General features: G+C 50.6%; 1 protein-coding gene across 1 annotated transcript in view; it reads left to right on the top strand.

Moving 5' to 3' along the window:
* The first annotated feature begins 466 nt into the window (after window positions 1-466).
* DNAJC6 (DnaJ heat shock protein family (Hsp40) member C6) overlaps window positions 467-19,203 on the top strand; it is a 33,039-nt gene continuing 14,302 nt past the window's right edge. Inside the window, exons 1-7 of the mRNA XM_058809078.1 lie at window positions 467-653; window positions 10,833-10,983; window positions 11,714-11,763; window positions 11,854-12,002; window positions 15,398-15,520; window positions 17,588-17,721; window positions 18,937-19,131. Coding sequence (XP_058665061.1) covers window positions 467-653; window positions 10,833-10,983; window positions 11,714-11,763; window positions 11,854-12,002; window positions 15,398-15,520; window positions 17,588-17,721; window positions 18,937-19,131 — 989 coding nt within the window. The remainder of the gene's footprint in view (window positions 654-10,832; window positions 10,984-11,713; window positions 11,764-11,853; window positions 12,003-15,397; window positions 15,521-17,587; window positions 17,722-18,936; window positions 19,132-19,203) is intronic.

Raw genomic sequence — 19,203 nt, forward strand, 5'->3', positions numbered from 1 at the left:
TGGGGCTCGGTGCAGAGGTGCTGTGCCACCTCTCCTCCCGCGGGCTGCAGAGCGGGCAGTGCCAGCCCCGGAGGCGGCGACCTTGGCAGGACCGCGCCTTCCCGAGCCGTGCCACCGACATCTCGGTGTCGCTCGGCGCTGCCGGAGCCCGCACGCAGCCCCGGGGCGGCGGGAGGAGAGGGATCCGAGCCAGCAGGCAGGGCCGGGAGGAGGAACGGGCGCGGCGGCAGCGCTCGGGGCGGGCAGCAGCCGCCGCTGGGCTCGCAGCCCCGGGACGCTCCCGCTGCCGCGTCCTGCCCGCCCGCTTCCGGCGGCGGCGGGCCCGCCCTTCCCCTCCCTTCCCCTCCCCTCGGGGCGGCCGGAGCGCTCGCCGTGCCCTCCCTCCGTGCCTCCATCCCTCCTCCATCCCTCCTCCCTCCTCCCTCCCGGCCGCGGCGCCGGAGCCGCTCGCCCGCCCGGCTCGCCCATGAGCCTGCTCGGGAGCTACCGCAAAAAGCCCGGCAGTGACGGCTATGAATCCTTGCAGCTCGTGGACAGCGGCGCTGAGCGCGGCGGGGCCGGCGCGGGGCCCGGCCGGAGCCCCGGGCGGCAGCAGCAGCAGCAGCAGCCGCAGCCCCGCGCCGACGGCGGCGGCAGCACCATGGACAGCTCAGGTACGGCGGGGCGGGCGCGGGGCCGCTCCCGGCGGGGCTCCGGGGCCGCGGGGACAATAGCGGCCCTTTGTCCGGGCGCGCCGGGATGGAGGCAGGCAGCGCCGCAGCCTGCTCGGGGCTGCCTCCTGAGCCCCCCGAGCCCGCGGATGAAGCGTGCGAGGCATGAGGGAAAATGGATGGAGCGCTCTGGGATCCGTCCCCCTCCCCACCGCGGGTTGGATGCCCAGAATTGTCCTGAGGTTTTGGGTTTTTTCCTCCCCCCCACCCCGCTAAAAGGCACTCATCAAAGTGAGTTGGATTAATTCTGATGGATGATGTGCAGCGTGCACCATTTTTTTTTAATCAGGGAGTAAGGGAGCAGATGGTCTTTATGGCTGGTAATGGGATAGAGAGCTCTTCACCTCAAAAGGTTCAAATTTGCCCGGCTAACCAGGAGTGGGGAGAGTGGCCGTGCTTTGAAGGGACCCCTCTGGTTCTGGTTCCTCACCTGTGCCCACCTCCAGGAGCATCCACAGCCTTTGCAGGAACTTGTGGAGCCCAGAGTGGTGCAGGGAAACACCCTGGGTGTTTGGGAGGGACCACGTTCATGGCCACCCATGACAGGGTGGTCTCGCAGCACGGAATCACAGAGTCATGGAATGGTTTGAGTTGGAAGGACCTGAAATCTCATCCCATTCCAACCCTGCCATGGGTGCTCCAGCCTGGCCTTGGGCACTGCCAGGGATGCAGGGGCAGCCACAGCTGCTCTGGGCACCCTGTGCCAGGGCCTGCCCACCCTCACTGGAACAATTCCTTCTGTAAATCTGACCCAAATTTCCCCTCTTTCCGTCTGAGCCCTTTACTGCTTGGCCCATCACTGTAATTCTCAAGGAAAACACCTGCACTGTTCCAGGAGGGCTGGGCCACAGGCACCCCACAAGCACTTCAGATACAGCCTCTTTTCTTAACCTGGTAACCTCTTTTTGAGGGAAAAAAACACTAATGAGCCATGGCTGGGCTTGGGCAGGGAGAGCCTTATCCTTGATTTTTTTCCCCCATTTTTTCTGATGTAACAAGAATCATAAAATCCCAGAATGGTTTGGGTTAAAGGGACCTTAAAGTGCCACCCCTGCCATGGGCAGGGACACCTCCCACTGTCCCAGGCTGCTCCAGCCCTGCCCCACCTCCTTGAACACTTTCAGTCATGTTTTCCTCTTCCCCTTTGCCTTCTGAATTTGCTTTCAAGCCTTCTTTTAGGCTGGTGTTTGTTTTTCTCTAACTTACTTTACTCCCAAACTTCAGAAACATGTCTGAATTTGCTGCTACAACATCTCTGCTGCAATTGCTCATAATCACAGGCTGTGCCAGCAGCTCCTTACTCACAGTGGGCTGCTGTGTTGGAGTGATTTGGGTCCTGGCAGCCGCTGGGATGGTGAGATGCTGCAGGCAGGTTAATGTCTATCATCAAGGCCATTGCCTGGATGAATTGGATGAATTTCCTGCCAGGCCAGGGAGCAGAGGCAGAGGGGCAGTGGGAGGTGGTGGTGGCTTCCAGGCAGGTGTGGGGCTCCTCTCCAGCCTCATCCTGGGCTGTCATTTGAGTGCAGTTCAATTTGGTTCTCTGCTTTTGCTGAACAAAAAAAAAAAAAACAAACAAAAACAAACAAACAAAAAACCCCTGCTCATGGACAGCCAGACAATGCCTTTATTTACAGGTTTTCTGCAATATTCAGCCATTTCCACTCTGCAGCTCCTCTGATTCTAGCCCAGAGCATTAAATTGTATTAATGGCCTCTACCAGTTTCCAGGATGTTCTTCCCAAACACATGGGCTAGCTCTGGGATTTGGGAGCTGATTTTTAAGGGATCTGTCTCAGCCAGAGTTTTCTCCTTTCAGTTCACTCTCCCTGCCTCAATTTTACAGGTGCTCTGAACAACACACCTGGCACTTGAGCAGCAAAAAGCCTCAGGTCTTAATGTAGCCCTTGAATTCTATTTATAGATTATTTTTTAAATAACCTCTTTATTTAATAGGGACTGTTTGGTGATTTTTCCAAAACAAAATTTTAAAATTTTGTGTGTTGCTTGTGATGCTCTGTTCCAAACCCAAACCCCACACTTGTATCTCTCTTGTTCATCTGAGCACTTCAGGCTGATAAATTCCTAATTTCTCCCAGCTCGCTGCAAAGCCATTTTTCTTTGCCAACTATGAAATTACAGCAGCTTAAAGAACCAAATCCACCCCTCAGGTGTGCTTGTGATTCTGAGTGATTTGGTGATTGAAGTTGCTCCTGGACTGGGGGACATGATTTATCTTTCACACAGGCTGCAGATGGATAATTGGGGACAAGGATTAGGGAGCAGTGTAAGACACAGACAGGAGAATGAGGTGCTTGGGATTTTGGCTTAATAGGAACAAGGAGAAAACACCACTCACATTCTGTGCATTTCTTTTTTGTTTAAGTAGAGAAAATACTGGTATTATAAATATTTCACTCTCCTCCCAATGACGCCAGAGTTGAAACTCCCAAGGTGGGCAGTGCTTGAGAATAATTCAGGTGGGAAAAGAGATCTGAATTCCTCAGGAAGGAGAAGGGTGGGGTAAAATCCATCTTGGGGAAAAGACTGTGCTGCTGGGTTTTGGTGGGACAGGGGGATCTCTTGTCTGTGGAATTCAGTGTCAGACCCTGAAGGTGAAACCTTTGAGTTGCCTTGGCCATATCCAAGCTTGTTATGTCCTTTTTTCTTTTTTTCCCCTGATTTTCAGTGACGGTTTCCTGTGGGGCAGAGCAGCTGCTGTTTGCAGTGGGGAGGGGAACAGTCTGGGGGAGAACCCAGTGCCACCAGTGATGGGGGACACTGGTTTGTCTGTCTGTCCGTCTTGTGGGGAGCAGAACAGACAACCATGGAATCATTAGGTCTGGAAAAGTTCTCTCGGGTCATCCAGTCCAACCATACTGAGGCCAGCACTGTCCATGTCCCCAAGTGCCACATCCACAGGGATTTTAAATCCCTCCAGGGATGGGGATTCCACCCCTGCCCTGGGCAGCTGTGCCAGGGCTGGAGAACCTTTCAATGAAGAAATTTTGCGAAATATCCAACCTAAGTCTTCTCTGGTGTAACTTGAGGCCGTTCTCTTTGCTCCTGTCCCTGTTCCCTGGAGCAGATCCCAAACCCCTCCTGTCAGGAGCTGTGCAGAGCCACAAGGGCCCCCTGAGCCTCCTTTGCTCCAGGCTGAGCCCCTGCCCAGCTCCTCAGGGATTCTGCAGCCCCTGCCCAGCTCCTCAGGGATTCTGCAGCCCCTCCCCAGCTCCCTCAGCCTCTCCTGGTTCTCCAGACCCTTCCCAGCTCTATTGCCTTCCCTGGACACTCTCCAGCCCCTCCATGTCCTTGTCCTGAGGGGCCCAAATTGCCCCCAGGACAGGGGGACTGGGACTGGCACTGCCCAGCTCCTGCTGCCACAGCTCTGCTGCAGTTAACGAGCTTTTCCAACCAAGTTAAAAAGCTGAACAATCAAACCTTTCTTTTCTTTCCCCTCATATTGGATTTCTTCTGCACCTGGGCACAGGGAAATGCCCTTTGCTCTGTGGAATATTTGTGTGTGGGTCACCAGTGAGCAATTCCACATGTTGGATGGCTGAGGATTTGTGCTGGAGGCAAAGCACTGGCACTTCTGGGGCAAATTGCTGCTGGTTTCACTAACAGGTCTGTGTTTGCTGTCACCAACTCCCATGAGCTGAGAAAATGGGCTCTGTTTGGTTTTTCTATTAATTTCCTTAGACTAATGCAAAGTATTAGATCTTCAAGCATCCTCTCCTAATGCAGATTTGCAGCCTCATAAACACCTTCTGCAAGGAAAATAACCAGTGGCTGCAGCTTTGCTCCAACTCCCAAGTGCTCCTGATTATTGGCTTAATATTTTTTTTTGGACTGGTGTTGCTCAGAGTGAAAAGAAGCAAAAGCCAGGAGGCAGAAGCACAGGGTTGCTGCTGGAAGGCTGGAGCTCCTCATGGATGGCAGAGAGCTAGCACAGAGGGGTCAGCTGAGTCCTGAACAGAGTCCTGGAATGGTTTGGGATGGAAAGGACCTTAAACTCATCCAGTGTCACCCTGCCATGGCAGGGGCACCTCCCACTGTCCCAGGGTGCTCCAAACCCCATCCAACCTGGCCTTGGACACTTCTAATTTCTCTGGGCAGCCTGTGCCAGGGCCTGCCCACCCTCACAGGAACAATTCCCAATTCCCTCCTGCAAATTCCCCAACTTGAGATAGAGGTTTGGAAATGGATAAGAGGAGGTTCAAAGAGAGACCTGAGCTGAACCTCACAGGACACAAAACATCACGAGTTATAAAACCAGATTCCAAGAAAGGCATCTACCCAGAGCTGCTTCTGTCTCTTCCTTTTTTAAGTTGCTGCAAGTGCTCTCAAGATGAGAACCAGGCAGAATTTTGAAGAAGCCAATTTATTTGGGTTTTTGCTGTGGCATTCAATTCTGCTTTCTTAGCAGCTGGCTGAGCATTGAAAGGAGAGGTTCTAGGAAATAAGATGCAAAAGTAACAGCGAGGATAGTTGTTATGAAAGGAAAAAACCCTTTCTGTGCTGCTCTCTGGTGTTTATGATCTAGATAAGATAGAAAAGAGCTTTTAAAGAGTTGGGGCATGGACTTGCTTGTGCTCTGTGCTTCCTCAGGCAGAATAACCACCAAGAAAAAGCCTCTGAAAGAAACTGCAAGCAGTGAAATTGAGATTTCTTGAGCTGTTTTACACTTGCAAACATAATGTCTTGTGCTCTGGTGATTCCTTGTCTCTGAGTCAGAAGAGAGACATCTCCATGTCACTGGCACGGGGACAAAGGCCTGGCCGGACAATGTTGGCCTGTGTTCTGTGTTCCCCCCTCGCTGCCTTTTCAAACGGGGAGGTTCTGTTTAATGGCTCCTTTGTTTGCTTGGTGTGTTTTGGATACTTGAACGATGGGGTGTTGGCAGGAGTTTTGTCTTTTCTCAGTTGTTTTGACAGGGGGGAGAAGAACAGAGAATGTCCCTCAACTCCACAGACACATTTCACGCTCCGGCCTGGTGGCTCGCTGTCGGGCCTTGCTGAAGATGACTTTCATGAGGGGAAATTTTTAACAAATTGAACAAATCTAGCAAGCACTGGGTAGTAATCCCCCCCTCCCCTCTCAATATTACTATTCTGCTAAGAAAACACGGAGTAAAACCCCCTCTTTATGGAAATCCTCCATGTTTTTGGTGCCAGCTGCACTCCTCAGTTTCCGTTTCTCGAGCAAAAGCAGAAAGAGTGAACCTTAATTCTTTCCATGAAGAACTTTAATTATTTCCATTAAGTTTGCATTTAAGCAGCCTCAAGCAAACCTTTGGATAAAAAGCCTTGGGCTCATGCAATGTTAGTTCTGGAGTTTTATCCCCGCAAAGCACAAAAAGAGGTTCTTGAGTTCCCTACCCCAGAGTTTGCTGCCAGAGGCGCTGAGTGCTTCCCCCAAGAGGCTGGGGACCCTTTGTTGTCCAACAGAAACACAGAATTATGGACTTGCTCAGGTTGGAAAAGCCCTCTTAGACCATCTTTTAAATGGTCTTTTAACTCCTTCCAGGGATGTCTCCTGCCAGGGCTGGACAACAGTTTTGGGGAAGAAATTTTCCCAATATCCAACCTAAACCTCCCCTGTGTGAGGCATTTTCCATTTCCTCCAGGCAAAAGGCCTGGATGGAACTGCTGGAGAGCTGCAGTAAAAAAACCCCAAACAACAACCTCATAAGCAAAACTCCCTGCTCAGCTGAATAAATTATTGAAGATATCTTAGTGCTGGGGATGCTTCTGTGCCTCATGATTGTCTGCTTAGGAGAGAATCATGGTTTTACCCTTTGGATGAGGGCCTGGAGTGACAGGAGAAGGGGGAATATCTGGAAAATCCCAGAGGGAAGGGTTGGATGGATTTTGGGAAGGAATTCCTGGCTGTGAGGGTGGGCAGGCCCTGGCACAGGGTGCCCAGAGCAGCTGTGGCTGTCCTGGATCCCTGGCAGTGTCCCAGGATGGGGCTTGGAGCAGCCTGGGACAATGGAAGTGTCAGGATGAGTGAAACCTGGGCTTGGGCGTTTCAGCACTCATTTTATCAAATGAGCAGAGACTCTTCTGCTCTGCACATGCTTTGCTGCTTATTTTTATGGAATAACACTTTAAGTGTGCTCAGCCTCATAGGGAACCTAACTCTACCAGGAATCTGGGACAGTGGAGGAGGAGGAGGAGACAGATGGGACTGGTAGCAAAAAATTAGGTAAAAAATAATCAGTGTTTGGGATCTGTGTGAGTCTGAGGAACTTCCCAAGTAATTTCTGCAGGTTTTCCCTGTGAATGCCCCTTTATCACTGTTTTAGTTGCCTCTGCTGGTGGTGATTTCTCTCCCAAATCATCACCCAGTGACTGTTGAAAAGTTTATGTAATTCTGATACTTGGGCTGTGTCTGATCCAAGACAGGATGCAAGTGCCCATAACAGCATCCATGGTTTAGTCTTGGCTTAAATGTGGTCAAGCTCAGCTTTCCAGATGAAGGATGAGTGCTGGAAGGAAGTTTTGGGTATCAGGATGTGATTTTGTGCCCTTAAAACACAGTTAGAACCACAGAATCACAGATGGTTTTGGTTGGAGGGATTTTGAAGCCCATCTCAGTCCAAGCTCACATTCCACCACCCAGGGTATTCCAAGCCCAGCTGGCAGGTGAAGCCCTCAGATCTCTGATATTGATTTTGGTAATATCTCAGCCATTGATTATCACTGGGTGCAGAGGAGCCACTGCCCAGAGATTTGCTTTTAGGAGCTCCTGCCACCCTCCCCTGGGCAGGGGAGGTGAAATTCCTCTTTGCAATCCTCTGCAAGATGTGGAGAACAGCAGGAGCTGGGGATGCTGAGGGTACCCAGAGATGTGGAGTCTCTGCTCTGCACCCAACACTCCTCCAGCCATGGGAAACCCTTCAAAGGATGCTCCAACCCTGCTGTAGCAGGAATTGCTGCTGCAGGGCTGCTCCTCCTGCCCTGCAGACCCTCCCAGGAGTGGGAACCATGTCAGAGTGATGCTGGAGTTGTGGCAGCCTGGCTTTGCTCCCTGCAGCCTGGTGGGAAAGCACATCCCACACGAGGCAGGCTTTGCTGGGAGAGCTGCCTGGGGGAGGAACGTGAGCTCTGCTGCCTGCTGGGGGAGAGAGGCACAAAAAGCAGCTTTTTTTTTTTTGCTGAGTGTTCCTTAAAAACAATCCAGGCTTTGTTGCTGAAGCCACAACAACAGTGGCTTGACTCCTTTCAGTGCAGGGAACTTTAAAAGGGCCGTTTCTGCCCAGGCACAGGACAGCCACCACCTTTATCTTAGGGGATAAAACAAGCAAAAACCCTTTCTTTCCCCCAGAAAATACCTTGTGGGGAGGGAGAAGGCTGCAACAAGCAGAAAAAAAAAGTCTAGAAATGGGGAATTTGGGATACAAACACAGGAACAAACAAAATTTTTTCCATTGTAGTGCCAGGCTCTTGTGGTACCATTGGAAGAGAATTCAGAGGAGATTTAAAACTCCCAAACTTCTTTCTTTGGGAAGATGGGAGATGAGGATTTAATGCTTTTCTGTGTGGAATGAGATGGTCTTTCAGATCCCAAAGCATTCTGTGATTCCATGATGAGGAACAGGGAATATTTAGATCCTTCCTCACTTCACCTCTAACAAAAGCACAGGCAGCAGCTCCCTGAGCAAAAATAAACCCCCTCATTTGACACTGAAGATATTGTTACACAAAATCTGGGCAGCCTGAGGGAAACCTGCTTCCTTTCCCATGGCTTCATGTCTGCTTTCTGTCTGCCCTTTCCAGGCAGAAAGGGTCTGTTCACTCCTGCTAAGTGACCTGGGAAAGGCAGCACTTCTCTGCTGAGCCTCAATTTCCAGGCAGCCTCCTTGCACCTCCCCTCTCCGAGGCTCAGAGTTGCTTCATCAGCACAAATAGCCAGACTGACAGAGTCTGAAATGCCTGCTCAATGTCGGCTGGCTCCCCCTGAGCTCTCGGGAGAGCTGGAATTCAGCCCTGTGCTTGGGGGGGTTCTGGGGGGCTGCTCAGGGACCTCCCCAGGCAGACAGGGCCTCCAGCCATGCAGATTTTGCTGGGAAAGATTCCAAATCTGGGATTCCAGCCACAGCACCTCCCTCAGGGGGTGGCAGGGTGTGACCCTCTGCTCTGGTCACTCTGGGGCACCTCTGGCTGCAGGTGCCAAAATGTCCCCATCACTCCAGGTCACACCTGTCCCACTCTCCCATTTCTGCCTCCAAAGCCCCACACTGAGAGCAGGATTGGTCTGAATGTGTTTGGTTTTTGAGAATAAGCACAAACACTGCTCGTGGCACTGCAGGGGATAGGGAGGGGGTGTTTCCCTTCTGGATTTGTGGTTTCTTTCCCTTTACCTGGGTAGGAATGAATTTCCTGGCCTGGCTAATCCAGACATTGATGGTTTTGCCACCCTCAGCTACTCCAGTACTGAGCACATCCCTCTGAGCTCCCCTGGATCCCTGTTCTCTTCCAAAGCTCTCTCTGCCTTGGGAGGGGAAGTTCTCCTGCACATCCATCTCCTGATCCTCTGTAAAATCAGCACTTGAGTGCTTTAATTAGGATTTCCACAGTGTCCAGCTCCCATCCTGTCCAACACCAGGCTGGTGCTGTCAGCAGGGGCTCCCTCAGCTGAACTCTCACTGCTGAGGGTGGACCATGGCAGGAAGGCTCCCAGCTGACATGTTTCAGTTTTGGAAGGAGGTTGTTGCTCTATTTGGTATTTCCTTATCACTCTCACAGCTCCTGAAAGGTGCCTGTGCTCAGCTGGGGCTGGGCTCTTTCTCCAGCAGCACTGACACAACCAGAGCACACAGCCTCGAGCTGCACCAAGGGGAATTTAGGTTGGATGTTAGGAAAAAGTTTTTTACAGAAAGGGTGATAAAGTTCTGGAATGGTGTTTAAAAAAGCCTGGGTGTGGCACTTGGTGCCATGGGATAATTGAGGTGTTGGGGCTGGGTTGGACTTGATGATCTTGAAGGTCTCTTCCAACCCAGTGATTTTCGGATTCTGGTGATTTTTGGGATTCTGCGATTCTGGGCTTGGTGACTGTTGGAGGTTTATTCTGAACACAGAATGGTCCAACCTGGCATTGGACACTGCAGGGATCCAGGGGCAGCCCCAGCTGCTCTGGGAATTCTATTCCAGGGCCTGCCCACCCTCCCAGGGGACAAATCCTTCCCAATATCCCATCCACCCCAGCCCTGTGGCAGTGGGAGCCATTTCTTGCTCAGCCATCCTTTCTGAGTCTCTGCTTTAGGGGGCACAGGAAACCTGGAATTGATTCCTGCTGCTTCTCCTGGAAATACAGTGAAAGTCTCCTTTTCTCTCTTTCTCCTCTGCACTTTCTAAATCTTCAGATTGATTTCTAAAGATTTTAAGTTTTCCATTCTCTCAGAGCCTTCTGCTGCTCTCCTACAGCATTTCCAGCTGTAAGAATTTGCCCAGTGCTGTTGAACCTCTGATCCTTTGTCCCCTTTTCCCTGTTCCAAGCTGCCACTTTTCTGCCTTGCTTTCCTTTAAAAGCTGACCTGCAGAACTAAAAGCCCCTTTTGAACATCTCCTCCTTCCAGCCCTGGCTCTGCCAGCACAGAATAACATGAAAACAAACTTTCTGAGGGGAGATCAAACACAGATTCCATGCTTGGAAGCCAACAAGCTTCTTTGATTTTTTCCTTTCTCTCTTTTATTTTTTTTAAATCATGCTCACAGGAAGTTTGGCAAAAGAAATATTCCTGTGCCTCGAGGAGCCATCTTGTGTTCTAAAACAGAATGTAGAGGAGAAGTGGCCAATTTAGATCTTTTGCCCTGTGCTGAGACTGAACACAACCTGCACACAGTGCTGTGAGCTGTGAGCCCAGCAGGCAGGAAGGAGCCATCCCTCATCCCTTGGAGGAGGAAAACCACTTTTCCTCATGCCTGACACACAGCAGCTCATGGGGACCTGCTTGGTGTGGACAGAGCAGGGGGATTGTTGGGGTTTGTTCCAAACCAGTGACGTTGGTTTTGGGTTTGTTGTGTTGTAATTTTTTGTTTTGTTGTGCTGTAATTTTTGGCTTTGCTCTGTTGTAATTTTTGGTTTTGTTGTAATTTTTGGTTTTGCTGTGTTGAAGGTGCCTCGTCACCAGACATGGAGTCCAGCTACGGGGGAGGCCTGCTGGACATGGTGAAGGGAGGAGCAGGGAGGCTCTTCAGCAACCTGAAGGACAACCTGAAGGACACCCTGAAGGACACCTCCTCCAAGGTCATGCAGTCTGTGGCCAGGTACAGTGCACCAGGAGCAGGAAAAACCAGGAGCTGCTGCTCCCACTGAACGAGCTCAGCTCACAGGGATTGAGGAAAGGGGAAAATCCCCAAAAATTTATTTGGTTCTGTCTCACAATTGGGGCTTGGCCTCAAGGAAAACCAAAGTAAAACCATGTGAGCTCATAGTGAGCATCAGCACCCTGAAATCTGGGAAATGCCAGTGAAATGGAGCACCTGGTCTCCAACTCCTGGAGGATTCCCTATGGGATCCTTCCAGTGAAACACCACCTGAATATTTATTTTGTCACTGGTGTTGATGTCTCTCTCTGCTGTGCTTGCTGATGTTCCCATCCCTAAATCCACCTTGGCATGGAAGACAGACTGAGGTGACTTTGCTTTGGGGACTCTCCTGGTGTTGTCCCCTTCCATGGAATCAAGGGCTACAAGAAATTATGGAAATTTAATGCAAGACCCGAGAGGGTTTGAGGGATCTGCAAAGTGCAAACTGCTGGAGATTTCTCTTGGAAACTGGCACTAAAAATTAATGACAGAAGGGAAAAGGGACCTTTCTTGCAGGTTTTGTATCCAGCTAATTGCATGTGGAGAGGGGGAGGCTGGGTCACTGTCTGCATCTCAAGAATTAATTTTAAGATGAATTTTCCTTGTGTGATAAGTAGATTTTTTCTGGGCAAACACTCCTAACGTGCTGCTGAAGTGCCTAAATTCTGTCCCCTGCTTTGTCTCTTAGTTACACCAAGGGAGAGCTGGATATTTCCTACATTACCTCAAGGATCATAGGTAAGCACTGTGGACAAACACAACGCCCAGAATTCCAAAGCCCAGAATTGCAGGCACCCCAGTGATGCTGGCCTCTCCTTGCCTTGGCAGTGATGTCCTTTCCTGCTGAGGGCGTGGAGCTGGGATTCAGGAACCACATTGAGGATGTCAGGACGTTCCTGGACTCCAGGCACCCCGACCACTACACCGTGTTCAACTTGTCACCCAAATATTATCGCAGTGCCAAGTTCCACAACAGGGTGAGTGCCTTCCACGGGGGCAGATTCCCCAGGGAAAGGGGCAGCAGCTCCTCTTGGACCCACAGTTTGAGGGGATTTAGGACCTAGAGGTGTTTTTAAGCTGCTGGGGGGGTGAGTTTGGGAGTTTTAGCTAGGATGAAAGAGCTGGAAAGTTCAGGGATAATGCTCATGTGAGGAGCCTGGAGAGTGAAAGGCATTGCATAGAGTGGCTGCAGGGAAATAAAGATAAACCAGAGTTTATTCTGTTCCTACAGAGTATTGGAGCTGCTGCAGGGAAAGAATAAAATTAAAGCCTTTGGAAGAAATTACCAATAGAAGGAGGGAGATGATTTTCTTGCAGTTGGGCTTTAATCAAGCAGGCAAAGCTCGGGATGGAAAGGGGATCTGAGGGGCATTTTGGCTCTTGTGACTTTAAAAAGCCACCTGCACGGCCTGGCCCAGTTTCCCTCTCTAAAACCAGAGCAGCATCAGGGAGCACTGCGAGGCTCTGCTTCATTAATAGCTTTTAGAGGAAATCTCTGAAATGCTGCTGCTGAAATGCAAGATTAGATTTAATCTTTCTGAAAACTTCCTGTTCTTTCCCTCTCCCATGAGGGAGTGCTGTGTTTTGGTGTTGTGTTCTGTTTTTTTAAAATTTCTTTTTGGTGCCTTCAACCCAAAAGGCAGGCTTAACTCTCAGTCAGGGTAAATGAATCTAATCTAAGGCTAATTTAGTTTTAATTTGAGGTGTAGCTGAATTTACCTTCAGTAATTCTGATCACCAGAAACCACTCACTGGCACTTAAAGCAAATTTCTCTGTGGCCATCAGTAACCAGACTTCAAACATGAGTAAATGAACAGGGAAGACTAATTAAGAGATATTAAGAGCTCAGAATCTTCAGTCTTGATTGATTTTGGTGCACCACTGATGCTGTTTGTGGGTGGAGAAAAATTTATCTACTTCTGAAAGCCCAGCATTAAAGATCTATTGCTGTGTGAGCTGGCCATAATTCCTGAATCCCTGGAATTATCTCCCACCGTGCCCAACACTTTAACAAGAGACTTTTAATACCACTCCCAAAGGACAGCTTGGTGCTTTGGAACCATTACTTTGACCCACATAGGAAGAAAATAAAATTACCTTTTAATAAAATATTGTGGTTTCAATTTATGTGCTGGGAAATTCTGATTCCAAGTATTTTTCATGAGAAAGTGTGAACAACACAATACATGAAATAATTACCAGGCTGAGCTTTGTATAAAAAACACTAAAGGGCTCTCAAGGAGGTGAAACCTCAGTGAGTTTCCTGCTGGGATGAGGATGTCAGCTGAGCTGCACTGAGATACACACTGGTTCTTTGACAGGAAAAGCTTTTCAGTCCCTGCTTTCTTTAAAGCTTTCTGCTCCTAAGATCCGAGTGGGTCCCTGTGCTGCGTGGTGGCACAGGAGGGAGATAATTCCAGGGATTCCAGGAGGGAGGTGAATTCCTGTCCTGCTGGGCCATTTCCCTGCCCAGCTGTGCCTGAGTGGGTCAGCAAGCCCCAGGTGCCCAGCCTGTTGAGGAGGAGAGGGCACTGGGAGGGTGCTGAGCCACTGGGAAAGGTTCTCCCCTAACCTGGAAGGGTCCAAGGACAGAGCTGGGAGCACCCTGGGATAGTGGGAGGCAGCACGGTGTGAACAAGGTGATCTTCAGGATCCCTTCCATCCACCCAGAGTGTGACTCTGAGCAGAGACCTGGCTGTCCCCAAGAGGAGAGGAGTTTCAAACCACAGAACTCAAATCTGGCATGAACCAAACCCAAACCTCACAGCCCCTCGTGGGTCACGTCCCTGCTGCTAAAGTCAAACAAGTGCTGAGTGCTGATTCCCAGAGCTGGAGAATCCCAGCTGCTTTTCTCCAAGGTTGTCTGTGCTGAGTGCTGGTGAGGTTCTGTTTGATGGAAACACCAAGCACACATTTAATTCCCTAATTGTGAACCATCAGGCAGATGTGTAATTAGAGGCAATGTAAATATGTAATTATGGACTGGGGGGAAATGTGTGTTATTTACTAGAGAAGTGATAATGGCTTTTCCAGATGCTTGGCAGGGAGGGCTGCTCTGAGGACTGTCAGTGGAAGGGTCACTGTAGGAATTGTAACGGGGAAAATCAAAGATGTACAACAGAAGGAATGAAAGAAACTCTGGAGACAGGAGAAGGTGAGAGGGTAAATAGGATGGTCACTCCCTGCTCTCCAAACTTTGAGCACTGCTGGATCTGTTCAGTGATTTCTACAACACAAAGCCACATCTGGATATTCTGGAGGCTAAAACTTTCACAAATCTAAAAGACAATCAGATAAATATCCAACTTTATGTAAGACAAAAATGGAATTTGCCAGCTTGGCCTGGCCCTGCATCCCATGGGAGCCTTTGGGATCCTTGCTGGACACAGCACAGCCTGGCAGGGCTCTGGCTGGAATCTGGATGCCTGTTTCTGCTCCAAGATGTTGTGCAGGTGTCAGACAGAACCTGCAGTGCAAGTTTTATAAAACCTGGAGCATTTCCTTCCTCTGAGAGATGAAACAGTTCTGGGGATCATGTGGCTGTTTCAGAACATCTGGGCAAATCATCTCCTTCCTTCCCCATTCCCATTGAGCAGCAGCCAAATGTCAGCTGAGAGAGAGAACCAATTCTTCAGCTGAGGACAGGCCTCAGGACATTCCTCCCTTAAATTTCTTCTGGCCAGAAATGCCTTTTAAAAAAGAGATGTTTCAATTATAACCAGATGAAAGGGAGATGTCAGTTTAGGGCTATTTGATGTGCTGCTTGGGACTGCAAGGACTGACTCAGAAGCAGCACAATGAGGAATAGGAACCAGACAGACTTTAAGATTTGTGGGGTTTCTGCTCTAAGGAGCCATTCATTTTTCTGGCTCATACATTAACATACTTAGATAGGATTTCGGTTTTTTTTGAACAGAACTTTCCCTTTCATCAGTTTAGTATCTGTCACACAGGGCTTGGAGATCCTGTGCCAGAGAAGGATTCAGAACAACAGATGCTCAGTGCCCTGTGCAAATCAGAGCAGTTTTCAGGGACACGTTGTACAAAGGCTTTAGAAATCGAGGTGAGACTGGAGCATTCTAAAAGAGCCCCTCCAGATAATCTGATGTGAAATGTAAATTTTGAAAAATGTGCAGTCAGGAGCAACATATCAGCCCAATGTCATTGCATTGAGAAAGCTTTTTTGTCTGCCTCCTCATAACCCATGGGAGGCACAGCACAGAGTCACGCACGAGGAGAGCTGGAGTAGGATTGCAGCACATAACTCCGGGTTGTAAAGGACGAGTAGGTGTCTTGGCAGGGAGAATGAGCAGAGCAGGGCCTGTTTGGTGCCCCCACAGAGCTGTTTGTGTGCTGCTGCCATCCCTGCAGGTGTCTGAGTGCAGCTGGCCCGTCCGGCAGGCGCCCAGCCTGCACAACCTCTACGCTGTCTGCAAGAACATGCACAACTGGCTGCAGCAGAACCCCAAAAACGTCTGTGTCATCCACTGCATGGTGAGTGCACCCACAGCAGCCAGCACAGCTGGGCACTGCCAGCCCACACTGCTCCTGCAGTGCCTGCAGCCTGGGGACAGCTCCTGAAACAGGAGGGATGGGATGGGATGGGATCCATGGGACGGGATCCATGGGATGGGATGGGATCCGTGGGATGGGATGGGATGGGATCCATGGGATGGGATCCATGGGATGGGATCCATGGGATGGGGTGGGATCCATGGGATGGGATGGGATGGGATGGGATGGGATGGGATGGGATGGGATGGGATGGGATTGACCCAGAGTAAAGGACATCATCACCCAAAGCTCAGCTGGAAGAGAATCACTGAATGAGAAGCAGGAATGCAAAGCAAGAGAGGTCAAAATCATTCTCTAGGAGAAAGGTTTGAATTTTACCCAAGAGCTGCCAGCTTGCTGTGACTTGGCCAGGGTGCCCAGAGCAGCTGTGGTTGCCCCTGGATCCCTGGCAGTGCCCAAGGCCAGGCTGGATGGGGCTGGGAGCCCCCTGGGACAGTGGAAGGTGTCCCTGCCCAAAGCAGGGGGTGGCACTGGATGGGCTTTAAGGTTCCTCCCAACACAGACCATTCTGTGATTCTGTGATTTGCACTTTAAGTAGTCACAGGAGAAAATGCAGCCTTTGGACTGAAGGGGGCTGGAAACTGGGCAGAAACCACAGAGCTGGGAATTCTGCGGAGCTGTGAAATGGAGACTGTTGAAGTCTCCTGCCATAGGAGAGGTCAGGCCTGGCTGAAGGAAGCCCCCAGAGGGATTACTCAGCACTGGGCAATGCTGCACTGTGTGAGGGTGGTGTGATCCTGGATCACTCCTAATTTACTCCATGCAACCTTTCCCGTTGACAGCAATGCCCCAAAGCAGAGTTCTGCTTTGCTCCTGGAGCCCAAATTAAACCAGGAGGCTGTCAGCCCTGATCAGCACAGACTGGGAGGAGTGGAGGAAATGACTGATCCCAAATTGCACAGAGCTCCCATGGGAGCCTGGCATTTCTGCCTCTCACAGCACAGCCAGGGACGTCAATTCCCTTCAAACAGAGAAGGATGCACTTGGTGTCTCCAATCCTGGAAATCCAACTCAAAAATCCAATTCCTTTCCTGTCCTTTGAGCAGTGGATATCAGGATAATGTGATAAAGGACAGGGAGTCCTTTCCAACACTTTCTAACAAGGCTGCAGAAACCCACTTAGTTTATATGAACCTGAGAGATCTTGCCAGAAACAACTGGCAGGGGCTAAACTTGGAAAAAAGCAAACAGCCTGTTCATGTCAGTAGGTTCTTGGGGTCTGGATCAGCTCCAGTACAGAAAATCCTACAGAAAATGGCTGGAATGCCTAAAGGGGGCCTGAAAAATACAATTGCAAGGAGCAAGAGTGGTGAGACCTTGAGGAGTTGTGGATTCCCCATCCCTGGAAGAGTTCAAAGGGGTTTGGAGCAATTAGGGATAGCCAAGGTGTATATCAGAAACCCAGGGCACGGGGAATGAATTGATTTTTTCCTGCTCTTCCTACATTTTTGGTCTATCAGTGTGACTCAGCAAACTTTCCCCCATAATCACCTTTAAAAAACCCCATCAGGAGCAATCAGAGCTGTGGAGGTGTTTGGGTGAGGAAGCCTGGGGCTGGATTTTTTGTTTGTTTGTCCTTTTCCAGGATAAATTTCTGTTAGAGGACTGCCTGCAGCTGTAGGATGGGTGCACTCTGACCCCTGTGGTCACTTTCCAGGCCTATGTTTGAAATAATTATAAAATTACAGTTGGGGAGCAGCCACGAACACCAACATTTGCAGCCAAAATGTTCTTGTGGGCTTTCCAAACAAGTGTAAACCACCCTCAGCTTTGGCTGCTCCCTGGATTTTATCTCAGCTTTGTTCACTGAAGTCCTGGGTGTTGAACAAATGACACAGAACTCAAAATTGCTCATCATCTTGTGGTCTCAATCCTAATTTTTCTGGATAAAATCATATTTTGTGATTTCAGGAGGAGTGGGGAGCTGGAATTTAAAGGATCTTTCTGGTACTCACAGTTTTTCCTCTCTGCCCCTTTCCTTGCCAGGACGGCCGCGCAGCCTCAGCAGTTCTGGTCAGTGCAATGTTCTGTTTCTGTCACCTCTTCTCTCATCCTGGCCCTGCTGTGCAGCTGCTGAACACAAAGAGACCTGGAATTGTACTGTGGCCATCTCACAGGAGGTACAGTACCCTGGCTCAGCACTGAGCTCCATCCCCCTGCTCAAAGCTGCCCAAAGGCCTGGCAGGTGTGCTTTGGCCCCTAGGCTCAGCCAGGTGTCCAGATCCCAGTGTTCCTCAGAGATGAGCAGGGAGCAGGTCTGGGAGAGCTTGCCCAGAGCAGCTGTGGGATTTGGGATTTCTTTCTTTGGAGATCCCTGGTGGGATCTCACCCCCAGCACAAAACCAAGTTCTGAGACTGAGCTGGGAAGCTCCTCCTGCTCTGAGCAGAGAGCAGGTGACATTCAGATCTCCCAACCTGAATTATTCCTTTATTTGAGATGTCTCTGCTCACTGAGAGTGTGGGATTAGAACACTGCTGAAGGTCCTTCCAACCCAACCACTCCATGCTGAACCTGTGGTTGACAGGGCCCTGGAGAATTCCTCTCCTGTGCCAGCTGCATCCTTAGAGAAACAGCAGTGCCAGTGCAGGTTCTGTGCCAGCTGCATCCTTAGAGAAACAGCACTGCCAGTGCAGGTTCTGTGCCAGCTGCATCCTTGCAGGAACAGCAGTGCCAGTGCAGGTTCTGTGCCAGCTGCATCCTCACAGAAACAGCAGTGCCAGTGCAGGCTCTGTGCCAGCTGCATCCTTGCAGGAACAGCAGTGCCAGTGCAGGTTCTGTGCCAGCTGCATCCTCACAGAAACAGCAGTGCCAGTGCAGGCTCTGTGCCAGCTGCATCCTCGCAGGAACAGCAGTGCCAGTGCAGGCTCTGTGCCAGCTGCATCCTCACAGAAACAGCAGTGCCAGTGCAGGCTCTGTGCCAGCTGCATCCTTGCAGGAACAGCAGTGCCAGTGCAGGTTCTGTGCCAGCTGCATCCTTGCAGGAACAGCAGTGCCAGTGCAGGTTCTGTGCCAGCTGCATCCTCACAGAAACAGCAGTGCCAGTGCAGGTTCTGTGCCAGCTGCATCCTCACAGAAACAGCAGTGCCAGTGCAGGCTCTGTGCCAGCTGCATCCTCACAGAAACAGCACTGCCAGTGCAGGCTCTGTGCCAGCTGCATCCTCACAGAAACAGCACTGCCAGTGCAGGCTCTGTGCCAGCTGCAGGGATGTTGGAGCTCATGGAGACTCCAGTCCTGGACCTCCAAAAGAACAGCAGTGCCGCTGGATTTCGAGGCAGATTTGGAGCATGAAATGAAAGAAACGGAGGTTTCAGCCCTGGTTTTCTCTGCCTGCAGGTACATAGGGTACATTTGTGACCTAATAGCAGACAAACCTGTCATCCCCCACTGCAAACCACTGACGATCAAGTCAGTCACCCTGAGCCCCGTCCCCTGCTTCAACAAGCAGCGCAACGGCTGCCGGCCCTTCTGCGACATCCTGAGCGGGGAGACCAGGATCCTCACCACCTCCCAGGAGTACGAGAGGATGAAGTGAGTGCTGGGCCCTGCCTCCCTCGGGAGTGAATGCAGACCCTTCCACCTGGCTGGGGATGGCTGAACTGC

Source organism: Ammospiza caudacuta, chromosome 7, assembly GCF_027887145.1.
Source record: "Ammospiza caudacuta isolate bAmmCau1 chromosome 7, bAmmCau1.pri, whole genome shotgun sequence".
In the NCBI taxonomy this organism is placed as follows: Eukaryota; Metazoa; Chordata; class Aves; order Passeriformes; family Passerellidae; genus Ammospiza; species Ammospiza caudacuta.